Source organism: Oryx dammah, unplaced genomic scaffold, assembly GCF_014754425.2.
Source record: "Oryx dammah isolate SB20612 unplaced genomic scaffold, SCBI_Odam_1.1 HiC_scaffold_2, whole genome shotgun sequence".
NCBI classification, from domain to species: domain Eukaryota; kingdom Metazoa; phylum Chordata; class Mammalia; order Artiodactyla; family Bovidae; genus Oryx; species Oryx dammah.
This window is the reverse complement of record NW_024070186.1, coordinates 192,468,554-192,493,747: the sequence shown is the minus strand read 5'-3', so window position 1 is coordinate 192,493,747 and position 25,194 is coordinate 192,468,554. Positions and strand designations below refer to the sequence as shown.

At 50.1% G+C, this 25,194-nt stretch overlaps 1 protein-coding gene across 1 annotated transcript; it reads left to right on the top strand.

Moving 5' to 3' along the window:
• The first annotated feature begins 400 nt into the window (after positions 1 to 400).
• On the top strand, positions 401 to 12,280 carry LOC120882819 (mucin-12-like). The gene is made up of 13 exons (XM_040266704.1): positions 401 to 852; positions 1,261 to 1,471; positions 1,520 to 3,509; positions 3,913 to 4,014; positions 4,481 to 4,608; positions 4,937 to 5,001; positions 7,774 to 7,925; positions 8,286 to 8,357; positions 8,463 to 8,625; positions 9,352 to 9,513; positions 10,146 to 10,225; positions 11,643 to 11,731; positions 11,919 to 12,280. Exons 1-13 carry the CDS (start codon positions 401 to 403, stop codon positions 11,958 to 11,960), a joined length of 3,708 nt encoding a protein of 1,235 aa, XP_040122638.1. The 3' UTR covers positions 11,961 to 12,280.
• The last annotated feature ends 12,914 nt before the right edge of the window (positions 12,281 to 25,194 follow it).

Sequence of the window (25,194 nt, the reverse complement as noted above, 5' to 3'; positions counted from 1 at the left end):
TGATCAGTCAGAATCCACACTCTCTTCTGAGGCTTCTCCAACCATAGTTTCTGGAAGCTCCACTACCGTATCAGTTCTGTCTGAATCCACAGTCTCTTCTGAGGCTTCTCCCACCACAGTCCCTGGGAGCTTCACCACCTCATCAGTTCTGTCAGAACGCACATTGTCTCCTGAGAGTTCCCACACCACATCTGATCAGTCTGAACCCACAGTCTCTTCAGAGACTTCTCCCACCACAGTTTCTGGCAGCTCCACCACCACATCAGTTCTGTCAGAATCCACGGTGTCTCCTGAGAGTTCCCACACCACATCTGATCAGTCTGAAATCACAGTCTCTTCGGAGGCTTCTCCCACCATAGTCCCTGGGACTTTTATCACCACCTCTGGTCAGTCTGAACCCATGATCTCTTCTGAGGCTTCTCCCACCACAGTTTCTGGAAGCTCCACCACCGTATCAGTTCTGTCAGAATCCACAGTGTCTTCTGAGAGTTCCCAAACCACAATCCTACTGAGCTCCACCACTACATCAGTTCTGGAAGAATCCACAGTGTCTCCTGAGAGTTCCCACACCACATCTGGTCAGTCTCAATCCACAGTCTCTTCTGAGGTTTCCCCCACCTCAGTCCCTGGGAGCTTCTCCAGCACATCAGGTCTGACAGAATCCACAGTGTCTTCTGAGGGTTCCAAAACAACAGTCCTACTGAGCTCCACCACCACATTTGTTCAGTCTGGATCCACAGTCTCTTCTGAGGCTTCTCCGACCACAGTCCCTGGAAGTTTTATCACCACATCTGATCAGTATGAACCCACAGTCTCTTCTGAGAGTTCCCATACCACATCTGGTCAGTCTGAATCCATAGTCTCTTCTGAGGCTTCTCCTACCACAGTCCCTGGAAATTTTATCACCACATCTGATCAGTCTGATTCCACAGTGTCTTCTGAGGGATCTCCCACCACAGTCACTGGGAGCTTTATCACCACATCTGGTCAGCCTGAACCCACAGTTTCTTCTGAGCGTTCCCCCATCACAGTCCCTGGAAGCTCCACTTCCACAACAATTCTGTCAGAATCCACTCTCTCTTCTGCGAGTTTCCACACCACATCTGTTCAGTCTGGATCCACAGTCTCTTCTCACGCTTCTCCCACCACAGTTCCTGGAAGCACCATCACCACATCAGGTGTGTCAGAATCCACAGTGTCTTCTGAGGGTTCCCAAACCACCGTCCTACTGAGTTCCACCACCACATTTCATGAATCTGTATCCACAGTCTCTGAGGGTTCCCCCACCACAGTTTCTGGAAACTTTGTCACCACATCTGGGCAGTTTGAACCCACAGTGTCTTCTCAGGGTGCCCATACCACAGCCCCTGGGAGCTCCACTTTTACTTCTGTTCAGTCTGAATCTACAGTTTCTTCTGAGGGTTCCCTCATCACAATTCCTTTGAGCTCTGTCAGCACATCTGGTCAGTCTGAATCCACAGTCTCTTCAGAGGGTTACCTCACCTCATATGGCCAGTCAGAATCCACAGTCTCTTCTGAGGGTTCTCACACAACATCTGGTCAGTCTAAATCCACAATCTCTTCTGAAGGCTCCCACACTACAGTCTTTGGGAGCTCCACCACTACTTCTGGTCAGTCTGAGTCTACTGTATCTGCTGAGGGTTCCCTCACCACAGTCTCTTGGAATTCTACCACCACGTCTGGTTGGTCTGAATCCATAGTCTCTTCAGAGAGTTCCCACACCACGTCTGGTCATTCTGAATCCACAATCTCTTCTGAAGGTTCCCTCACCACAGTACTTGGGAGTTCCCCCGCTCCTTCTGTTCAGTCAGAGTCCACAGTCTCTTCTGAGGATTCCCACACTACAGTTCCTGGGAACTTTATCACCACATCTTCTCAGTCTGAATCCACAATCTCTCTGGATGGTTCCCATACCACAGTTTCCATGCCCTACCCAACCACTTCTGATCTGTCTAAATCCACAGTCTCCTCTGAGGATTCCCACACCACAGTCCCTGGAAGTTCCACCACTTTATCTGGTGGGTCTGACTTCACAGTGTCTTCTGAGGCTTCCCTCACCACAGTCCTTTGGAGTTCCCCCACTACTTCTGGTGGACCTGAATCCACAGTCTCTTCTGAGAGTTCCTACACTGCAGTCCCTGGGAGCACCATCACCACATCTGATCAGTCTGAATCCACAGTCTCTTCTGAGGGTTCCTACACCACATCTGGTCAGTCTGAATCCTCAGTGTCTTCTGCAGGTTCCCACACCACAGTACCTGGGAGCTCTACCACTACTGGTCTGTCTGAATCCACAGCGTCTTCTGATGGTTCCCATACCACAATTCCCTTGTCCTCCCCAACCACTTCTGGTCTGTCTGAATTCACCATTTCTCCTGAGGGTTCCCTCACCACACGCCCTGGGAGTTTTGCCACTACTTCTGGGTGGTCTGCATCTAGCGTTTCTTCTGAGAGTTCCCACACAGGAGTTGCTGAGAGCTCTACAGCCCCATCTAGCACTGGAGAGATATCTTCCAGCTCGTCTGGTTCAGTACAGTCTACTACTTCGGTCACTCAGAAATCCACAGATCACAACACCATATCTGATTTTTCTCAAGTCACGGACTTACCTACATCGACAGCTTCTCAAGAGGATGGAAGTCCTGTGTCCACTTCAAGTCCAGCTGAATCCATTACCTCCTCCTCTGGTGATGAAGAAAGGACCACATATTCTACTCCTGAAGCCACTGTGTCCACAATAGTCTCAGCACCATCAACAGATACAGTCTCCTCTTACACCTCAACATTTTATATACCTTCAAACTCTGAGGGGCTTTCTACCACTACCTCCAGGACTGGACTCAGTACAACAACAATTACTGAGATGTCCTCTGTCCTTTCAACCATTTCTGAATCTTCTATGTCAACTTTCTATCCCAGCCATAGTAGTAGCCTAGCTTCCTCTTCAATTCCCAGCCTGCTGTCTACCACCCCCTCTGTCTCCACACGGACAATCACAGGCCTCACAGAGGAACTCACTCTTGCTACTTCCACCCCTGATTCATCAAAACCTACAGGCACCTTGAGCAGCACTGTTACTGTAGGGAATGAAATTTCCGCTTCAACATCAAGGCCTGGAGAATCCTTAGCCACTTCCACTGGCGATGGACACGTGACCACATCTTCTTTCCTGGGATCTACTCTGTACACCAGCTCCTCAGATGGGTCCATGCCATCATTCTCTACCCATTCTTTGCACAGTACAAACAGTGCAAGTCCTTCCTCATCAAGCCCCAGTGAGATCTCCACCCACATTGTGGTCTCACAACATACCACCACGACTGCCAAAGAGGAGTCGACTTCTGGTTTTTCTTCTCCTGTGTCCTCCACTTCACCTGGCTCCACTGGTACTCCAGTCCCTGGATTCAGTACCACTTCAACCCTGCATCCCGCAATCACTAGGACACAGACAACTGTGAGGACAACCCACTCTTCAACTACGACACCATGTAAGTCTACTTGTATATCACTCTACGGGCTCCTCCGGCTCGTCTCCCTTATCAGCTAATCAGTTTTGTCCTCCCTGTGGTCTTGTTCCACACTTCCAGTACCATCTTGTTGCCAGTGTACATCATCCAAGTGGATGGTGTGCCTGTCTTTTGAGTTGTAGGACTCTTGATTTCTTTGAGTGTCCTCTTTCATCTCTTGCTTCCTTCCATTCTGTTCCTTTTCCTTTCCCCACTATTTCCTGGGGATTGAAATGGTGGCAGAGGGCTCTCAGTTACAGCATGATTATCTAGTCCCATTTCCATCTTTCAGTGCAATGTCTGAATGATGGGACTTGGAATGAGAGTTGGTGCTTTGTGTCTTGGGCTTCCATGGTAACCTCTGGAATGTTCTACCTCTTTGCAGTGCAGTGTTACAATAACGCCACTTGGAACGGAAAAGAATGTGTCTGTGCCCAAGGCTACTCTGGTTACCAGTGTAAATACCTCACGGAATACTTCTTCATAGGTAAAGACCTTTTTTGAGACTTTTAGATCATTTCCACATCCCTTAACCATTCAAAATAGGAGGGCAACATTGGAAGGTTCATTTGCTACCATTGACTAATTGTGCAGGTCGAGGAGAAAATGTGACTTTCAACCAGGCCAAAATGCAGATAGAGCATGGATTTCCTGCATCCCACTTCGGGGAGGATGAGCCCTTTTCACTAGTTAACTTGCCTCTCTCATCTGAATGATCACCTGGTGCCCTCCAGTCGGGTCTCACTGAATCAAGATTCTGACCAGTAGCTCCTCCTGGTATTCAGAGACAAGGGGCAGATGTTTCAGCTACTCCTACCTGCCTTTTGAGTTTCCGTCTGCCTCCCTACACACTTTCTCCTCTCCCACAAAGCCAACAAATGAAGAATTAGCCATTCCTGGAAGGCATTACTGTGAGGTTGCTGTCTCATGCATAATATGTCCTGTTTCCATAGAGACCCCCCAAAAAATCAATGCCACTATAGACCTGAGAGTGAAAGTGACTAACAGGAATTTCACAGATGACCTAAATGACAAATCCTCTAAAGCATACAAGAACTTCGTTCAAGTATTCAAGAGTCGGGTAAGAGGAGAGGAAGCCTAGATTCCCTGAAGTGAATCCTGGAAGAGGGGACATCCCTGTGCACCCCCTTCCTTCTTTCCTATGGGCGGGTGGCATCACTGACTCAGTGGACATGGGTTTGGGTGGGCTCCAGGAGTTGGTGATAGACAGGGAGGCCTGGCGTTCTGCGGTTCATGGGGTCACAAAGAGTCGGACGTGACTGAGCGACTGAACTGAATACAGGGACTCCTTGGGGAAAGGAGGTTCTGAGGGACTGCCCCCAGCACAGAGAACAGGGGCTGCTGCACACTCCAGGCTTCTATGAACTCAGCTGTCTTGTTTCTTTCAGATGGATAAAGTTTACAGGGGCAACAACTTTCCCCAATACAGAGGCGTGAATGTCATAAGACTGCTGTGAGTATGGGGGTGGGAAGGTTTACAGACTGTGGGAAGCTCTTCTCTCTTGCCTGCTCTCTTGCCTCCTCCTATCATAAATGGTTAGAGTATCAGTACCTGGCTGGGTTAAAAAAAAAACAACACCTCCTAGAGCTCTGAGACCATGCATTCATTCATTCAGCATTCATCCACTTATCAAGCTAATATTGGAAGTCCACCCTGTGCTAGGTGCTGGGAACATTGGGTTCTGCTCTTCATGGTGCTTAGAAGGGCAGAGCACAGGTAGCTAGAGTTATGGTAGTTATGATAACTCAGTTACTGAGGTTAGAGTTATGATAAGAGACACAAGGTACAGAGGGAGAGGTCCTGAATGCAGGGTCAGTGAGACTGAGGGAAATCTTCCTGGAGGAAGTTACAGCTAAGCTGAGGCTTGAAGAATGAGGAATGGGCCAACTAGAGGCAAGGGAAGGGGAGAGTGTTACAAGAGGAAATCCATGATGTGCCTACAGGTAAGAGAAAGGAGCGCAGATTCTAAGAACATAAAGCACACTTGGCTTCTTAAAGACAAAGGGGCTGTGGTGGGAGAGGAGGTTGGAAAAGTGACACGTGCTCATTTACATGTGAAGCATCGGCAGTTGTGGCCCATGTGGCAGAGTAAATGCTTTGCACTGCAGACCATGCAATCTGTTTTCAGGGTTGAGAATGGATGGACAGAGGAGGGAGACAATAGTAGCCTGGGCCTGAGAGGTGTTAATGAAGAAGGAAGGTAGTCCAGTGTGAAAGGTCTTTAAGAGGCAGGACCAGCAGATCATTGGATTTTGATGGGTGTTTGGAGAAAAGGAGGAATGATATCAGATTTCTGGGCTGCTGGGAGTGTGGGTTGCCCTTGGCTGAGATGAGGAACATAAGAAGGAGCAGAATGATAGAAGAAGATAATGAGTTTGACATGGGCCTTGTTAAGCCTCAAGTGTCTGGGGCCCAGCCATGTGGAGTGATGGAGCAGCTGGTTGTCAAATGTATGATAGTAAGGGTCTATAGCAGAGACATCGGCATTGATGTCCCTAGATAGGCATCACTGGAAGCTCGGGGAGTAGACCAGATGGCTGGGGCAATTGTCACAGCATGAAAGGGAAGCTGTCCCTGGGCAGAAACATGGGAAACATCCATATTTAACGGATGGTCAGGAGAAGCAGAGCTCCCAGAGGAGGATGGGAAGAAGCAGACAGAAGGGTGACGAGGGAGCCTGGGGCATATCAGTTACCAACATATCGAGAACCCATGGTGTTCCATAACCCAGTATCCTCCACCCACACCCAGCCTCAGCCATGGTCTCTGTCTCCATTCTGACTCAGGATTTTGTTGGGTTAGGTCCTCCTGGGTCCTGCTTCTGACTTCTCTGTCACAAGGACTGTGGGTAGTGATGGACCTTGTCTCAGTAGCTCTCTGCTCAGAGCATTGCTGACCATCTAACAAGAAGCTTCTGGGTTGGAATCCAACATTTCTGAAGTGCCCTCATGTTTCTTCATACCTAAAAGTTTACTTATTTGGTTTTCAAAATACAGTCCATTAGCTTCTGTCTTAAATTTTTAAATTTAAAACATTTTCATTGTGGTGAAATACCCAGAATATAAAATCTGTCATTAGCCACTGACTTCACCCTGTTAAGTATATGGTTTAGCAGCATTAAGTAAACTCACATTGTTGTACAACCACCACCACTGTCCATCTCTAGAACTTTTTAATTCTTTTTTTTTTGGGGGGGGTCTTCATTGCTGTGGGGGACTTTCTCTAGTTGAGGCAAGCAGGGTCTGCTGTCTCATTGTGACCCATGGGCTTCTCATTGCATGACTTCTCCTGTTGCTGAGCATGAACTCTAGCACAAGCGAACTTGAGTAGTCTCAGGCTTAGTTGCCCCACAGCATGTGGAATCTTCCCAGGCCAGGAATTGAACCTGTGTCCCTGGCACTGGCAGGTGGACTCCTAACCACTGGACCATCAGGGAGGTCCTCCAGAACTTTTTCATCTTCCCAAACTGAAACTCTGTACCCATTAAACAGTAACACCCAATTCCCCCTCATCCCACCTTTGACAGTCACCTGCTGCCTTCTGCCTCTATTCTGAATTTGATTACTTCAGGGATCTCATATACTCATCCAGTATTCATCCTTTTTTGACTGGCCTATTTCGCTTAGCATAATGTCCTCAAGGTTCAGGCATGTTGCAGCAGATCTCAGAATTTCCTTTCTTTTAGAGACTGAATAATATTCCATTGTATGTAATATTCCATTGCATTTTGTTAATCCAGTCATCCGCTGATGGGGGCTTAGATTGATTGGTTCCACTGTTTAGTTATGAATAACATGGCTATGAACATGGGTGTATAAATATTTCCTCCTGCCCCTGCTCTCAATTCTTTGAGGTGGATACCCAGAGGTGGAATCGCTGGATCACATGATCATCCTATATTTCATTTTTTGAGGAACCATCATACTGTTTTCCACAGTAGCTGTACCAGTTTGCTTTCCCACCACTGATGCACAAGGGTTCCATTCCTCCATGTCTTTGCCCAACAGCCTCCATTTTTAGGAATGAATTTCACTCATTGGCGTATATTGTAATCCCAGGCTTATATTGTAGCCTCCCTCTAGGTTGTTAACAGCTGGAGGGAAGAGTCTATATTCTGCCCCACCCCTGGGTCACATGACTATTTGTTTCTCATCACCCTTCTTGTTTCTTGGGCCCCACTTGCTGGGAGGGCAACAAGGGTTGACTGATGACTCCTGGTTCCAGTCCTGGCAGCATCGTGGTGGAACACGAAGTCATCATGGAGGCCAACTATACTTCGGGGTACCTGGAGCTGTTTGAAAACCTCACTAAGATTGTAAAGGCCAAGATTATGAATGAGACCACACAGCTACACGGGAATTCTGAAGACTGCAAAAGTAAGCCCCCCGAAAACCCCTTGATGTTGGTGGTGGAAGGATGGGTAGGGCCCCTTAGGGAGGTCTCAGGCCCACCCCCGCATCCCGCATCTCTCATCTCTTCTGGAACTCCAGAGACCTCCCTCGAGGAATCCAGAGGTCAAGCCTGGTTACCTTCCCTATAATCTGCACTGCTCCCAGCAGCCCCTCTCAGTCCCGGGCTGAGGTGGTCAGCAGCCCCAGTGACCCCCTCAGAGCCAGCTCACAGCCTCAGCTGCATTTACTAGTCTTGGCCACAGCAAGGAGGAAAGGGGAGGCTGACTACCCCCAGCGGGCAGTGGGAGGCATATCTGTTTTGCTCTTTCTCACCACCCTGGGCAGACCTCTCACTCCTGTGCTACGATGAGACGGCCACCATCGTGAACCCCGTGAAGGTCGACTTTGACCCACAAGGTGAGCAGCTCCATGGAGAGTGGATGGCAAACCTGCGGGGTGGGGGGGGCCTAGGGATGGGTTCATCTGGCTGACACTTCCTGCCTGCCCCCCACCTGCCCCCAGAGCAATGCATTAAGAATGCTGCAAAGGAATTCGCCCAGTTCTACTACATAGAGGAGCTGGATGGGGAGCTGGCCTGCGTGACCAAGTGCACGCCAGGGACAAAGTCGGAAATGGACTGTCACCACGGCAGGTGCCAGCTGCAGCAAAGCGGCCCCCGTTGTCTGTAAGTGCTTGCTCCCTCTAAGGCCAGCGTCTGCCCTCTCTAGCAGTAGGGTCCCACTCTCCCCAAAGGTCACCCAAGGGTGCAGGGTGAGGGTGGACAGAGCTCACAAGGTACCTCCAGCCCGGCCTCTACATCCCTCCTTCCTCTACCCAGGCCTCCCACCTCCCACTCCATATACCATGGGAGCGGGAGATGCAGTTTACGTACGCAGGCCTCCGAGAACAGCAGTCCCCTTTCTGAAAAAGTTCCAGTTATCAATTGCAAATCTGTATCTATGGACCTCTCTCTTCATCTATCATTCATGTCCCTAACAACATCCCAGCCACCATGCCACCATGCCACCATGCCACCATGCCATTATCACCTCCTTGCTGGCGCGCTACGTCTTAAACTAAAGTACAAAATATAAAACATGGTAACAGGCCATCCAAGTGCCAGCTGCTTAGCGATTATGTGGGTGAACATTACACGCGTGAGATGAGGTGCGTGGCCCTCTCAGATTCTGCTCTGTGGATCTGCGGTCCCTGCACCCACTCACCACCCCTTAGACTTGGGGAGTCAGGGGGGGTGCCCAGCAACTGCCCTCAGTGGGTGAGATGGTTTCCTGTGCTTTGACATTGATCTTTTTTTTCAGGTGCAGGGGGTGGGGTGGGGGCAGGTGGTGGTGCAAAAATTGGGTGGGTGAGGGAAGCTGGCAGAATGGCCTGAGCTTGTGTGTGTCCCCAGATGCCTGAACTCAGACACACACTGGTACTCGGGGGAGACCTGTGAATCCAGCACCAGCAAGAGCATGGTATATGGGATTGTGGGGGCCGTGGGGGCGCTCCTGGTGGTCTTGGTGGTGGTCCTGATCTTCTTACTCGGCCGATCCCAGAGAAAACTGCACAGGTAAGCTTCCAGGGCTGGGCCTGGGGGAGAGGGGACCATAGTCAGAATATCCTGAGGCCCTGCTGAGGCCCAACAGGGATGGGTGAGGCCCTGCCCCCACCCCCGAGTCCCTCCTAGTTTCTGCTGGCTCCTCCCAGCTCTGTGTCTAGCAGAGGACAGCCTGCAGATTTGATAAGACATATCCGCTTGGCAGAGAAATGGAAACAGAGACTTCTGTACTGAAACTGGATTGTGTAATGAAATTACCTGGTGCTTCTTATCACCTTGGCTGCCACAGAGCAGCACTGTCACACTAGGATGCTGGGAATGATCGCTCTCTTCCCAGCTGTAAGAGGCTGAGTCACGTTCTGTACAGAGCCTGGCAGGCAAAGGAAGCTGCCCTGACTCTAGTCCGATGCCCCCAGCTCACAGATCAGGTCACTGAGGCCCTCTGAGGGGTGGGGATGGGGGGGCAGGCGATGGGGACATCCTCAGGATGTCTATTTGGTTTCTACCCCTGCCACTGGGGGCAGGCTCCTCCCTCCCTGACTCAGGGCTTGGCCAGAGATAACTCTCCTGGAGGCCGAGGGTCAGAGGTCTCTGAGCCCTTCCTCTACCTCTCCGTCATCAGCTGCTCACGTCATTTCTGTTAGCAGGCAAGAGTACGACATGTCTCGAGAGTGGCAAGATGCAGGCTACCCTGGCAGTTTTGAGAACACAAGCGTCTGGGAAGGTAGATCTTATCAGGGGCCAAGGCGGGGCAGGCTGGTGGGGGTGGGGGGGGCGTGGAGAAGTGCCAGTTAGACTCCCAGTGGTTGTGGATGACACGCACACACGTCCTGCCAACCAGTCCTGCGTCTGCCACAACAGCCAGACAGTCTGCAGCCTCCTGACCCCGAGTCCCCATGGGCAGCCCTACTGACCCTCCAGCCTTTACTTGGCTTCTCCCCATCAAGTTCCTTGCACTCCAGTCTGTGGCCCACCCCTTTGCAGAGACTGTGCTGCTTCCAGTCGTCTGAATCTCTGCACATCCCCATCCCACTGTATCCAAGATCCAGTTCACACGCGGTCCTTCCACGGAGCTTCCCGTGGGTTCAGCCCGCTCTGGCTGCCAGAGCTGCTCACAACAGCTGAGAGCCTGATCCAACCCCAGAGCCCAGCCCCAGCGTGTCACACACAGTGGGATGGCCAAGTAAGGCCTTGTCCCAGGACGGGAAGGGAGAGGGGCTTTCCAGGCAAGTTTGAGGGGGACGCACGAAAGTGGGGAGTTCAGGGAGCGAACAGCACTCTAATGCAGGCCAGGGATGATGAGGCTGAGTCGGGGGACAGTGGGGACCAGGAGGCATGGACAGCAGTCAGCATAGTTCAGATGCCAGTGAGCTAGCTGGCAGAGCCTGTTGTTTGCAGGCTCTGGGAGAGGATGATGCAGATGGGATGCAGTGGGGAGAAGCCGCAGGTGGGGCATACTGGGGGGGGCAGTTAAGTGCAGAGAGGAAGATACCCCAGAAGTCTGAAGTCTGCAGAGAGGCCTGTGGCCTACGGGCAGTGCTGGGGAGTCAGCTCAGCTCAGCCCACATTGTTGGGGAGAGCAGGCGAGGAAGGCAGAGGGCAGACGGTGGGGGAGGATATTGAGAGAGGGAGCAAAGGAACGATCAGGAAGATGCCAGGTGGACCTGGAACCCGGTTCTGAAGGCTGAGGAGCGAGTTTATCTGTATGACGGAGACAGGGGGTGCTGGACTCATGCCAACTCACACAAGAAGATTCCAGGCACAGTTGCTTCTGTCTGTTGTCGCTACTGTTGCTATGAGGAAGTGTGCCTGTTGACCCCAGGCAGTCTCGCCCTCCTACCCCACCTAAACCAAGTGACTCCTTGGGGACCCACTCACCAGGCCTTGACTTTTGACCATGGCGCATATCAGAAGGCAGCTCCCGTCCCCTCCTGTCCCTGCGTCACCCCGGGCCACCTCCCCAGCCCCTCTTCCGCATCCCTGATGAGCTGGGCTTGAGGGAGGATGGGCAGTGGGAAATGAGTTTAGTGCAGCTCCGGGGCCGACTCCCCAAGCCCATCCTTTTTATTGCAAACAATCCGTCCTGTGTGTCTCTTCTGCTTCCTCCAGGCTCACTCTCACCCCAGTACCTCTCCTTACAGGTGAGGATCTGAAGGGGGACACATTTGGCCTTGAAAACATCTACAGAAACTTCCAGCCCTCCTTGAGGAGTGTGGACCCCACTACAGAGGTGACTCAGGAACCCCCAACTCCCCGCACCCTCCCCCTGACAGCTAGGGGCTTCTCCCCTCTGTCTACTGCCTGGGGCTGCCTGGGGAGGGTGGGCCCCGCTCGGCCCAGAGGCAGCTCACTCCCCCTGGACACGGCCATCACTGGGGCCCCCTTTGGTCTCACCTCCTCTCTCCCACCCGCCCCAGCTCCACATTCAGAGGCCCACAGTGGTGACAACTGCTCAGTGATGGGGACAGGGACTGCCACCCCTCACTCAGATCTGGGTGATGAGGCTGCAGCCACCAGAGCCCTCCACGGCCCCAGGCTGCCAAGAGGAACCTGAAGTCTGAAGTCGTCAGGCCCGAGGATAACACTCTCAGAGCGAGCGGGCTTGCCCCGTCCTCACTGCCGTGCTCCCTCGCCCTCCAGCCAGGAGCCCGGAGGCATCTCGTTTACTCCACTTGTGTTTACTCCACTTGTGTTTACTCCAATTGTTTACTCCACTTGTTTACTCCACTTGTGACACCCATGCAGGAATTTCCTGCCAATAAAGGACAAGTCTTATAGAGCTGAGCGTGACCAGAGCAGTCTCCTCCCCTCCCCTGCAGGGGGGCCTGCGAGTCTGGGAAGGTCCTTCTCGCCTTCTTGGAAGAGCACTGCAGGGTTGGACACCACATCCGGGCCCCTTCCCATGCCCACGTGTGGAGCCCGGGGCCCCTCATCTGCTCCAAGCCCTGGCCAGATCAGACCCACCGCTGCCTGAGGGTTCTGTGGCAGCTGAGCTTGGGGTCACATCCAGGAGTGGACCTCGGGCAAGGGAAGGAGGAGCGGGAGTCCCCAGAAGGCAGAAGAGTGAGCATGTTGCCCTGCTGACCTTGAGAGGGGCCAAGGTCACTTCAGATGACTCCAGGGGCTGTGCTTACCTGCGAACCCCTCAGACCCAAGAATTCTCAGCCCTCCTGGGGCTGGGCACTGCACCCATGACCTGGTGGGGTACCCTGAGCAGAAGTAAAGCCAGCTTGAGAAGAGGGGAGGAGGTCTCCACTCCTGGGGTTGGAGTCAAAAGCACCCTCTCCTTGCAAGCTCAGGCCCACCCTCTCCTCTGCCTTCTGCTTCCCTCAAGGGCCCCCTAGTTCTTCCAGGCCGCTTCAGGCCCTGTTCCCGACAGATCTGATGGCCTGTGTGCCTATGTGCTGTGTGGCCAGGGAGGACCTCCCTTTCCCTCTGCCCTTTGGCCTGAAACAGGGCCTCTCATGCTCCCAGTCATCAGTGAAGCTTCCCAGACTGCCTTAGGTGGGCCCCAGCTCTCCAGTGTCTCCAGGATCAAAGGGCTTGGGGCCCGTTTATTATTTCTGGGGTTCCTTGACCAATGTTTGTTTCACCAATTCCCTGAAGTGTGAAGGGCAGGTGCACTGCCCTCCAGGCTCTGAAATCGAGACTGGTGACAATGACGCTCCATCTGCTGCCTCTGTTCCTTCGGCTTCTGCCCCTCTCCATGGTGACTGACCCCATTCCATTGCTCTCACAGCCACAGCCCTGCGGGGTCCTGGACCTGCCCACGCTCAGGGAAGGCTGCATCCTGGGGGCCCAGGCGGGGGTACTCTCAGCCTCCTACCCTTTGCCTACTCCTTTCTCCTCCCCAGCGAGGTCCGGAGGAAGAGCCAGGGCTTTAGGGTTCATCCAAGTTGGCGTCTTGGAGCCTCAGTTTCTGTTCCAAAAAGGGAGAATAAGAAATCTGACTTGTCAGGGCTGGAGAAGCAGACAGAAGCCCCCAGACAAATCCCCAGGCACATGAGATGCTCAACCAGTGCTGGGACCTGTCCTTACCCCGAGAGTGTGCCCCTCCTCTCCCCTCTCCCCTCCACCCCTGCCCCAGATGCCCAGGGTCTCTCGTTGTGGTTGTTCAGTCGCTCAGTTGCGTCTGACTCTTGGCGACCCCATGGACTGCAGCATGCCAGGCTTCCCTGTCCTTCACCATCTCCCAGAGTTTGCTCAAACTCATACCCCTCAGGCCGGTGATGTTATCTAAACATCTCATCCTCTATTGCCCCCTTCTCCTTTTGCCTTCAATCTTACCCAGCATCAGGGTCTTTTCCAATGAGTCAGCTCTTCAAATACCTCACACCTCTGCTCTCTCCAACTCTTACCCTGACCATGTCTGCATCACCCTACCCCTACCTTGTGCCCCAAGGATATCACAGAGCTGTCAGACAACCCTAAACCAGGCAAAAGGCTATTGCTGTAGCCAAATGGACACAAGATAGGGTTTGGGAACAAACCCTAACCTTACCTAACATAACCCTAACTCTAATCCTGCCTGGAGGCAGCTGTGTGCCATGGGGCAACTCAGGTTGTCTCTGGCCTCAGTTTCTCCCACTGAAGAGCAAAGGTTGGGACCTCTAAGACTCCTTCCAGTTCAGCCTTTCTGGGCTCCATGGCCGTGGACCTGGGCTCAACTCAGCAGAAGGTGATAGCAGGTCCTAGTTGGACCCTCCAGGATCCCCTCTGCCCCTTGTCTGCTCCCAGAGAAAGAGGGAAGGGGACAAAGGTCAAAATCAAACTGTGGGCTTCAGAACTCTTACCCCATCTTGGGTTGTCATCCTGGGATTGCCTGGGTGGGAGGGAAGGGAGCTTGGGGCAGATGTGGGGGCTCATGCTGGGCCCTGTCAATGTCATTCAAACAGCCACGTCCTCGACTTTGTCCTACCCTGAGCTCACGGCCCCAGAAGCAGGGGTTGGCGGTGGGGGGCTCCTATCCTCTTGCCCCAGACTGTGGACAGCTCTCCTTTAAGGCGGAAATGGAGTTGGGGAGGGGGAGAAAGTACCCCTGAGCATAATCAGGGAGACCATGGCCTCCTTGGTCCAAACCTGCCCGCAGGAGGCAAGGCCTTCTTTGGGAGCCAACCTGAGAGCTGAGGGCGCCAGTGAAGAGGGTGGAGGTGGGAAGAAGGGGAGGGAGGTGGGCAGAGTGGGACAGTGGCTTGGCTTGCTCTAAAGGGCAGATTCATCACTGATTTGAATTCTGCTGTCGCTTGGCACAGATGTTCCCAGGATAACATCACCAGAAGCTGATATCTTATCAGTAGTAAGAATGGCACCCTCCCTCCCAGTCCTGGCATTTTCAATGCCTTCTAGACAATGGTGGCATCTGGGGCCCCATGCTACGCCTTAGGGAAGACCTTTCTGGGTCCCTCTCATCCCTCTGCCCCTGCCCTTTTCCTTTCTTCCTGCTCCTGCATGCCCTCTTTCTGGCCCTCTCTTCCTCTCCCTCTCCCTTTCTTCTTTTCCTTCCACCTTCCCCCATCACCCTTTAGCCTCTAACCACATTCTGGACTCTGGGACTCATTGCATCTCTGGCTTCAGTCTCCCCGTCTGTGAAATGGAGCCTTTCAGACTCTGCTCCTGGATTCTGTCATCCTCTCTCTGGGCCTGGCACCCACTGGACTGGAGGCCCCTGGCCAGCCTTGAGTGGCATCTAATTCTCCCATGTTTTTTCTCTGGGGATCCAGAGCCACATATACTTCCTCAGGCTACATGGCCTTAAGAAACATTCTAGTGGCCTCTGCCCGGCCTTGCCCTGTCCCAGCAGACACACCCGCTCCTGCTGCCTTCCCTTGCCGCACACCCCCTGTTATACTGGACAGGAAAGAAACGCAATGTCCTTTCAGCCCAGGGCAGGCATGTCCAGGCTTGCCAAGTGCCTTCTCCTCGCCCACACCCGGCATGAATGGGACCCAGGACTGGTTGCTAAGCCCTTTGCCTACAGCAGGCCCCTCTGTCCTTCCCACCCTCCCCCTTTCCTCTCCCTGCCCACCCCCCATCCTACCGGGGCCCTTTCACCTGCCCATGGCCCCTGTTTCCACCGCTGTCCTACTCTTGTCCTCCTGCTGAGAGTCTGGGGAAGTTAGACTCAAGCCTCTATCGCTCCCACGCCCCCACCCCACGTGGAATAAGGCCCTCCTCCTCTGAAGAGCTCTCCTGGCAGTCTCCACTAACGTATCTCCCGTCAAATCCACCCTGGCAGCAACAGGTGATCAGAAAGTGTGTTCACTTCCCGTGACTACCTTAACAAATTACCACAACCTGGGTGGCCTAGAACAGCAGGGATTTATTGTCTCACAGTCACAGAGGCCAGAAGTCCAAAGCCAAGCTGTCAGCAGGGCTGTGTTCTCTCAGAGGCCGGCGGGGAAGGGTTTGTTCCGGGTCTCTCCCCTGGCTTCTGGTCGCTGGGTGTCAATCTTGGCTTGTGGCCACATCACCTGTTGTCTCCCTTTACCTTCATGTGGCCTTTTGTGTCTGCGTTCCAACTTCCCCTTTTTACAAGGGCACCAGTCATTTTGGATTAGGGTCCCATCCTACTCCAGTGTGACCTCATCTGAGCTAATTATATCTGCAATGACCCTATTTCCCAACGTTAGCATCTGTGGTACTAGGGGTTAGGACTTCACTGTCTGAATCTGGGGAGGGGGGACACCATGCAACCCGTAACAGAGGCCCCGAGGAGTTTGCGGCACAGAAGTCACTTGCCAAATGTGTTTTGAAGCAATCGCTCTAGCTGTGATGTAGAGGACTGTTCGGGGTGGAGGCCCAAATGGGAAGCAAGGAGGTGGGTGGGTGGGGATGATACCAAAAACTCAGCCTCTTTGCCCTGGGGCCGAATTGAAACTCAGAGACAGACTTTGGGTAAATTAAAAAAGAACAGCTTTATTGCTTTGCCAGGCAAACAGGGAAAAGGTGCGTTTCTGCCTTTGGAAATCATGTCTCAACCTGGAGGGATTTGGTGAGAAGCTTTATAGAAATCAAAGTGCTAGTTGCTCAGTCATTGTGACTATTTGTGACCCTATGGACTGTAGCCCGCCAGGCTCCTCTGTCAATGAGATTCTCCAGGCAAGAATACTGGAGTGGATTGCCATTCCCTTCTCCAAGGGATCTTCCCAACCCAAGAATCAAACCTGGATCCCCTGAGTCTGAGCCTGGTGGGCTACAGTCCATGAGGTCACAAAGAGTCAGACAAGACTTAGCAACTAATACTTAATAGAAATGATTAGGGTGGGGTTGCTGATAAGGTTTAGGGTGTGTGAAGGCCTGCACTCCTTTAATTGGTCTTTATTTATTTATTGACTGCATCGGTTCTTAGTTTCATCACTGGGAATCTACATTGTGGTTTGTGGGCTCTCTAATTGAGGTGTGCGGTTTCAGTAGTTGTGGCAAGCTGGCTTAGTTGCCCACCCACCACCCTTCCAGCATGTGGGATCTTAGCTCCCCTACCAGGGATCGAAGAGGCAAAAAAAAAAAAAAAAAAATCAAACTACACAGCAGTCCTCTCTTTAATCCATTTCCTGGCTCTACCAGTTTCCTAGGGCTGCAGCAACAAAGTATCACAAACAGATGACTTAAAACAACAGAAATTTATTGGCTCACAGTTACAGAGGCCAGAAGTCCAAAGCTAAGGTGTCAGCAGGGCTGTGCTCCCTCCAGAGGCAGCAGAGAAGGCTCTGTTCCAGGCCTCTCCCCCGGCTTTTGGTGATTTACCAGCGATCATAGGGCTTCCCTTGTGGCTCAGACAGTAAAGAATCTGCATGCAAAAAAAAAAAAAAAAATCTGCATGCAATGCTTGGATCTGGAAGATATCCTGGAGGAAGAAATGGCAACCCACTCCAGTGTTCTTGCCTGGAGAAGCCCATGGACAGAGAATCCTGAGCCTGGCGGGCTGCAGTCCTGGGGCTGCAAAGAGTGAGGCACAACTGAGCAACTGACACTTTCGCTTCTGGTGTTCCTTGGCTTGCAGCCACGTCACTTTGACCTCTGTCTCCATCTTCTTGTCCTTCTCCATGTGGATGTGCGTGTCCAGATTTTCCCCTTTGAGAAGGACACCAATCGTTTTGGGTTATGGTGAGAAATGGATGAAGCCCAAGCTGGAATCAAGATCGCTGAGAGAAATATTAATAACCTCAGATATACAGATGACACCACGCTTATGGCAGAAATCGAAGAGGAACTAAAGGACTTCTTGATGAAAGTGAAAGAGGAGACTGAAAAAGCTGGCTTAAAACTCGACATTCAAAAAATGAAGATCTCGGCATCCAGTCCCATCACTTCATGGCAAATAGATGGAGAAACAATGGAAACAGTGACAGACTTTATTTTCTTGGGCTCCAAAATCACTGCAGATGGTGACTGCAGCCACAAAATTAAAAAATGTTTGCTCCTTGGAAGAAAAGTTATGACCAGCCTAGACAGCATATTAAAAAGCAAAGACATTACTTTGCTGACAAATGTTCCTCTAGTCAAAGCTATGGTTTTTCCAATAGCCATGTATGGAAGTGAGAAGTGGACCATAAAGAAAGCTGAGCACTGAAGAACTGATGCTTTTGAACTGTGGTGTTGGAGAAGACTCTTGAGAGTCCCTTGGACTGCGAGGAGATCATTTGTCAATCCTAAAGGAAATCAGTTCTGAATATTCATTGGAAGGACTGATACTGAAGCTGAAGCTCCAATACTTTGGCCACCTGATACCAAGAGTCGACTTATTAGAAAAGACCCTGATGCTGGGAAAGATTGGAGGCAGGAGGAGAAGGGTGACACAGAGGATAAGATGGTTGGATGGCATCACCAACTCGATGGACATGAGTTTGAGCATGCTCCAGGAGTTGGTGATGGGCAGGGAAGCCTGGTGTGTGCTACAGTCCATGGGGTTGGAAAAACTGAACTGAGAAATGGAGTATTTCCTGCCGTATCAGTACACAAGGATGTCACAGTCATCAGAGATAGCAGCTCTCAGTTGTGAGCTCCTAAGTCCTCAGGAAAGAGAGGAATACCTGCTATCCAGCAGCCATCAGACTGCAGCCCTCCCCACCCCTACAGTAAACCCTGAGAAAGGAAGCATAGGATGTGAAAAACACAGGATACCAGTCCCAACAGCTGAGATGCATATAAAAGGAATGATTTTAGTGAGCCTAGACTCTTGCATATTCCTGTACATGCTCTGTGACTCTTTGTGATCCCATGGACTGTAGCCCACCAGACCTCTCTCTGCATGGGATTTTCCAGGTGAGAATACTGGAGTGGGTTGCTGTTTTCTTCTCCAGGGGAGCTTCCTGACCGAGGGATCCAACCCATGTCTCCTGTGTCTTCAGCATTGACAGGTGGATTCTTTACCACTGAACTACCTGAAAAGCCCTTCCCATACATAGTGAAATTCGCTCAGTTGTGTCCGACTCTTTGCGACCCCATGGACTGTATAGTCCATGGATTTCTCCAGGCCAGAATACTGGAGTGGGTAGCCTTTCCCTTCTCCAGGGGATCTTCCCAATCCAGGAATTGGACCTGAATCTCCTGCATTGCAGGCGGATTCTTTACCAACTGAGCTATCAGGGAAGCCATTCCCATACTAGAAAAGTGCTAAATTCCTTAACTTGGGATATCTGGTTTTCTTTAATTATCAATAATCTTTTGATGTTCAGACTAGCTGCCCTTTGTCGCAAAACTTCTGTACAACCTGGCTCCTCCTCTCGTCTCCTCAGAGCAGTTCTCTCAAGGTTACTGGAGATGCTGCCTCCCAGACTTGAAGTCCTAAAAATTCCCACTGAATAAAACATAACTCTCAATTTTTAGGTTGTGAATATCTTTTTTACGTCGATGGGGTTTATCCTCAGGACCTCATTTTAACATCATTACTTCTGTAATACCTGTCTCCAAAGAAGGTCACATTCTGAGGTACTGAGGGCTAGAATTTCAATGCATCCTTTTTTGAGGCGTGAAGGGACATCTCAATATATAACGGTTGCCAACAATCAAAAAGCTAGCTAGTGCATTGGGTGTGGGAAACAGGCACAGCCACAGAGGGATAGTGGGAGTGCGACTGGTACCGTTCTACAGAAAGAAGTAACACAACATTACTCATGCGCTTTCACAGGGCAATTCTGATGTTTAGGAATTTACCCCACAGGTACATTCAAAAACCCATCCAAGGTCGCTTGTACGAGGAAATTCAGGTGCCCTTCAACAAAGGACAAGACCCGACTCTATTGGTTTTCTATCGCTATCCTGACAAAGTACCACACGTTTAGTTCAAACAACACCCTTTGATTATCCAATAGTTTTGTGGATCAGAAGTCTGGGCACAGGGGTTGTTCTGCTGAGTTTTCAGCCTAGACACTCATCAGGCTGAAATTAGGGAGTTAGCCAGGCCGTGTTCATTGCTGGGGGCTCCGTGGAGGAATCCACCTCCAAACTGATTCAGGTTATAGGCAGAAGCGAGTTTACCAGGAGGTCCCCTCCACCTGAAGAGCCACCATCGGCGTGCCCTTATGTTTCAGATTTCTCTGATTTCCTTTCTGCTGTTTCCTCTGCTTTTAAGGACTCATGTGATAATACTGAGCTTGCCCTGCTAATCCAGGATAATCTCCCTATTTTAACTGACTAGCCAGCTGACTAGTAACAGGAACCCTGTTACTCTATTTTGGCCAGAAGCAGAAGGACAATCACTTTGTTGAAAGCCTTTGGTTAGTGTTTATTTTACATTCTTGGGCTTCCCAAGTGGCTAGTGGGTAAAGAACCTGCCTGCAATGCAGGAGACAAAAGAGACACAGGTGTGATCCCCTGGGTCAGGAAGATCCCCTGGAGGAGGGCATGGCAACCCACTCCAGTATTCTGGCCTGGAGAATCCTGTGTACAGAGGAGACTCGTGGGCTGGAGTCCATAGGGTTGCAAAGAGTTGGGCACGACTGAAAAGACTGATGCAACTGAGCACATTCCTGGCTAGTCAAATTCCATGAAATGTTTTCAGTTGCATTTATAAAATTAATACATTACATTTCCTATTTAAAGATTTCCATCTTTTTTGATGAATAAACAAAAGCTTTCCAACTACCCAAGAAGCTCCGTAAATCTAATACAATTAAATGTTTTTTTAAAGCTTTCTCCACACTTAATTTTACAAACCCAATAAATTAAATGCACCTATATGAAGACCCCTGGAAAAGGAAATGGCAACCACTCCCATATCCTTGCCTGGAAAACCTCATGGACAGAGGAGGCTGGCAGGCTACAGTCCATGGGGTCGCCAAGAGTCAGACACGACAGAGCGCCTACACAGCACAGAACAGCAGGATAAACCTCAAGTTCTCTTAAGTGTTCTAATCCTGTTTACAACTTCAGCAAGATTTAATATAAAATCACAAGTCTAAATCAATCACTCAGTTCTATACTTTAAACTAAATCAAGGTGGACATTCCAACAGGCCAAATTCTCTTGAGTGTTACAAACATATTAAATCCCAAATGTAAGGAGATTATTTGATCCAAAAATATTAATACTAAAGATCTGAACTTCTTTAGGATGACTGATAGTTCAGCAGGTAAAGAATATACCTACAATGCAGGGACACAGAAGACACAAGTTCAATCCCTGGGTCAGGAAGATCTCCTGGAGGAGGAAATGGCAACCCACTTCAGTATTCTTGCTTGAAAAATCCCATGGACAGAGGTGCCTGACAAGCTACAGTCCAAAGGGTCCCAAAGAGTTGGACATGACTGAGGACAAGACAAGAGTAATTCTATTAAATATCTGTTCCTTGGATTAAACAATACCCTTCCCTGTAGCAGTTAGGATATTTTAAAATCTGCTGTAACAAATATGCCCCAAATGTATAATGGCTCAACCACAATAGAATATTTTATTTTCTTGCTTATATAACTGTGCTCCTGATTGGCAGGTAGCTTTCTTCCATGTGGTGATTCAGGGATCTAGGTTCCTTCTTCAAAGCTTTGCTAGTCCCTTGGGTCTCCTCACCGTGTGTCTCTACCTGGAAGGGCAATCAGTACCACCAGGGAGGTTGTATGGATCAGGTCTGGAAGTGGCATCCATCATTTTGCTCACATTCCAATGGAAGGAACTTAGTCATGTGTATTTACTAACTTCCCTGAAATCCAGCTCCTGAATTGGGTGTGAGCTCCCTTTCTCATAGCTGCACAATTAGACATTATCCCCAGCTCCCTGAACACTTATAAGACCTCATCCGCTACCCCTAGCTTCTTGCTTCGCTTCTATGTGTATTAAGTCCTGATGCCAAATTTCTAGGCTGTGAGACAAGCAATGTGGTACCAAGGCCCTTCCAGAGAAAAGTGGGTGAACTCATGGAAGTTGTGAGAGAATGAAGGACCCCCTAGAATGGGAAGGAGAATTATAGTTTCCAGACACTAACTTCCCTTTCTCTCCTTCAGATCTCAGGGAAGACAGGGTGTCTGGGATGGAGGAAGGTGTGTATCCCAAAAGGACCCCCAGTGCCAGCAGCTATAGAAGAGCTATAAAGTGAGGTACTGAGGCTCTGGAGGTACTGAGAAGGGGGCACATTCATGCAAAGGGATTGGAACAGTCCCCAGTAAGCTAGCAAAGGAACCAGACTTTATAGTCCAGAACTACTTGTCTTCTGGGGCCTTACAAAGATTCCTCAAGGGTAGAAGGAACGCAACCTGGGTCTGTGGAAGGGGTTTCAGGCTCATCTCAATTCAGAACAGATTAGAAGAAAAGGCAAGAGAGACCCAAATATGCCTGGAACAATTACTCTCACGGCAAAGGCCACAACTGGTGTTGGTCATCTCTCTGAAGGTGATGGTCCGACCTGTCTTTCTGTTCTCCACTTGTACTTACCAATGGGGAAGAGGAGATAGACCACAGTACTGGGAAACTCTCAAACAGAAACACCATGGAAGCTCCGATAGGTGCAGCCCTCACACTCATTCCAGGAAGCTTGTGCCACCTGCCAGCTCAGATTCAGAACCAAGGACAGCACCCCAATCACTTTCGCTTAGAGCCCAGATCCCTTAAAATACTGGCCTGAACTTGCCATTAAACAAAATGCTCGTGTAAGATTCACTGCATTCCATTGTTATGAAAAACCTATGTTTTTAAGCACAGATAATTTTCTTTTAATATATCAGTTCAGTTCAGTCACTCAGTCGTGTCCGACTCTTTGCGACCCCATGAATCGCAGCACGCCAGGCCTCCCTGTCCATCACCATCTCCTGGAGTTCACTCAGACTCACATCCATCGAGTCCGTGATGCCATCCAGCCATCTCATCCTCGGTCGTCCCATTCTCCTCCTGCCCCCAATCCCTCCCAGCATCAGAGTCTTTTCCAATGAGTCAACTCTTCTCATGAGGTGGAATATATAGTATTATGCGTATTTTTAAGTTATTTTTATTTGCAGGTTCTGATTTTTTTGTTAGTCCATATCAAGAGATGGGAATACCAGACCACCTGACCTGCCTCTTGAGAAACCCATATGCAGGTCAGGAAGCAACAGTTAGAGCTGGACATGGAACAACAGACTGGTTCCAAATAGGAAAAGGAGTATGTCAAGGCTGTATATTGTCACCCTGCTTATTTAACTTATATGCAGAGTACATCATGTCTTGCCTGGAGAATCCCAGGGATGGGGGAGCCTGGTAGGCTGCCATCTATGGGGTTGCACAGAGTTGGACACGACTGAAGCGACTTAGCAGCAGCAGCAGCAGCAGAGTACATCATGAGAAATGCTGGGCTGGAAGAAGCACAAGCTGGAATCAAGATTGCCAGGAGAAATATCAATAACCTCAGATATGCAGATGATACCACTCTTATAGCAGAAAGTGAAGAGGAACTAAAAAGCCTCTTGATGAAAGTGAAAGAAGAGAGTGAAAAAGTTGGCTTAAAGCTCAACATTCAGAAAACGAAGATCATGGCATCTGGTCCTGTCACTTCATGGGAAATAGAAGGGGAAACAATGGAAAGAGTGTCAGACTTTATTTTGAGGATTGCAGCTATGAAATTAAAAGACGCTTACTCTTTGGAAGGAAAGTTATGATCAACCTAGACAGCATATTCAAGAGCAGAGACATTACTTTGCCAACAAAGGTCCATCTAGTCAAGGCTATGGTTTTTCCTGTGGTCATGTATGGATGTGAGAGTTGGATTGTGAAGAAGGCAGAGCGCCAAAGAATTGATGCTTTTGAACTGTGGTGTTGGAGAAGACTCTTGAGAGTCCCTTGGACTGCAAGGAGATCCAACCAGTCCATCCTAAAGGAGATCAGCCCTGGGTGTTCATTGGAAGGACTGATGCTGAAGCTGAAACTCCAATACTTTGGCCACCTCATGTGAAGAGCTGACTCACTGGAAAAGACCCTGATGCTCAGAGGGATTGAGGGCAGGAGGAGAAGGGGATGACAGAGGATGAGATGGTTGGATGGCATCACCGACCCGATGGATGTGAGTTTAAGTGAACTCTGGGAGTCGGTGATGGACAGGGAGGCCTGGCGCGCTGCGATTCATGGGGTCGCAGAGTCGGACACGACTGAGCAACTGAACTGAACTGAACTTAACCGATCATCATCTCTATCTAATAAATACAAACAAGAAAAACAGCTTCATTAAATTTTTCATGGTTCCCAGGCCTTTGTCCAGTCAGCGCCCTATGCAAGCTTCTGTTTCTCACCCACAGTCTCTCTCCTCATCTCCTCTGGGGTATAGATTCTGATAAGTTTGGCCTCCAGATGACAAGAGGGAAGTATGAAGTCAGGAAGCCTGCCAGTCCCTGACCTCCCCCTTCATCATTTGCTGAGCCCCAAGGATGCCACGAGTGAGGCAGGACCACACATGTTCACATGATACAGATACGCACTTTCTCGTGCAAGGAAGCTAAGTTCTCTTTCTGGAAATGGGCTCATGTGTCTTTACATAGATCTGAAAAGATAGAGTCCTGGGTTCTCTTTCCAGCTTTCTGATCAACTTCCTGAGTAACATTTGGGAAAAATTATATTGGACCATTTGGTCACAATTTTGCGTTCTGTTGTATAAAAACTAGGTTTTTATAAAGCATCCTTTATGGATGTCATTTTTAACATTTTTAGGATGTTTTATTACTGTTCTTGCCACGCAGCTCAAGATTCATTTTGTTCTGGAAGGTGCCTCCCACAGGCCGTACCAGTTAGACCTTAACCTAAGAAAGAGGCTAAGCTCTGGTGCCCCCTCATGGACATTTGGAGCATCTGCAGGCATCCTTCAGCTTCTCCCCCGTGAGAAATCTTTAGCCTTCACTTGCTTCTTTCTCCTATTTGCCATCAGATTACCCAGATCCTAAAACCGGGCTATCTTTGTCCATTCTGACTTCTATAACAGAATGCCGTGGAACTAGGTGACTTAAAAACAACAGATATTTATTTTTCACCATTTTGAAGGCTGGGGAATCCAAGATCAAGGAGCTGACAGATTCTGTGTCTTGTGAGGGCCCACTTCTTGGTTCAAAGACAGCTGTCTTTTTGCAAACCTTCCCATATCTTCCTCTCTAGGACCTGATTCATCCTGAAACTCCAGTTCCACTTCCTCCAGGAAGTCTTCTTTGATACAACTCTTCACAATTAATAGCTCTCACCTATGTCTTTCTGTCTTAGCTCTGGCTGCTACAACAAAATACCATACCCTGGGTGGCTTAAACAACAAATTTT